This window comes from Oncorhynchus kisutch, linkage group LG15 (assembly GCF_002021735.2).
Source record: "Oncorhynchus kisutch isolate 150728-3 linkage group LG15, Okis_V2, whole genome shotgun sequence".
In the NCBI taxonomy this organism is placed as follows: domain Eukaryota; kingdom Metazoa; phylum Chordata; class Actinopteri; order Salmoniformes; family Salmonidae; genus Oncorhynchus; species Oncorhynchus kisutch.
In genome coordinates, this window is record NC_034188.2 from 90,610,703 (window position 1) to 90,611,651 (window position 949).

Below are 949 nucleotides of genomic sequence, written 5' to 3' on the forward strand. Positions count from 1 at the left end.
TAGCTGGGTCTCTAGCTAATATAGGAGGAGGTAGCTGGGTCTCTAGCTGATATAGGAGGGGGTAGCTGGGTCTCTAGCTGATATAGGAGGGGGTAGCTGGGTCTCTAGCTGATATAGGAGGGGTAGCTGGGTCTCTAGCTGATATAGGAGGGGGTAGCTGGGTCTCTAGCTAATATAGGAGGGGGTAGCTGGGTCTCTAGCTAATATAGCAGGGGGTAGCTGGGTCTCTAGCTAATATAGGAGGGGGTAGCTGGGTCTCTAGCTGATATAGGAGGGGGTAGCTGGGCCTCTGGGTGGAAGCCTGGGATTCACTGTATGTCTATTCTCTAGGTGGATTTTCTCCTGAATTAGTCGAATGATCAGAAGGTCTTTGATAAAGTGCTTGCTCGCATCCGTCTTCCTGTGACTGACCCTGGCCTGTACTCTCTCTGTTGGGTTCCCAACAGTTCTACAGTACTTAAATTGACTGACCTGTTTTCTGTTTTCTCCTCGAAGTTCACTGTAGTGACTAATTCTCTGTCTGTTCTCTGTCTTCCCAGGTCTGCTGATAGGGTCTGGCTGTGCTCTCTACCCCGCTGGGCTGGGACAGTGAGGAGGTCCGACAGACCTGCAACAACACCTCCGACCAGTTTGAACTGGGTGAGTTTCGTTCACTCCTCCGTCCACGACGTAGATCTGTACAGAGTTTACAACATAGATCTGTACAGAGTTTACAACATAGAACAGAATTCACTCCTCCATCCACGACGTAGATCTGTGCAGAGTTTACAACATAGATCTGTACAGAGTTTACAACATAGAACTGAACAGAATTCACTCCTCCATCCACGACGTAGATCTGTACAGAGTTTACAACATAGATCTGTACAGAGTTTACAACATAGATCTGTACAGAGTTCACGCCTCAATCCACAATGTAGATCTGTACAGAGTTTACAACATAGATCTG

The 949-nt window shown here is 47.7% G+C and overlaps 1 protein-coding gene across 1 annotated transcript in view; it reads left to right on the forward strand.

Moving 5' to 3' along the window:
* The window catches only part of LOC116353659 (LHFPL tetraspan subfamily member 6 protein), a gene marked incomplete at its 3' end in the record, with an annotated part of 140,535 nt that extends 139,896 nt beyond the window's left edge, over positions 1-639 (forward strand). The window contains 1 exon segment of the mRNA XM_031791284.1: positions 540-639. Coding sequence (XP_031647144.1) covers positions 540-592 — 53 coding nt within the window.
* Between the last annotated feature and the right edge of the window lie 310 nt (positions 640-949).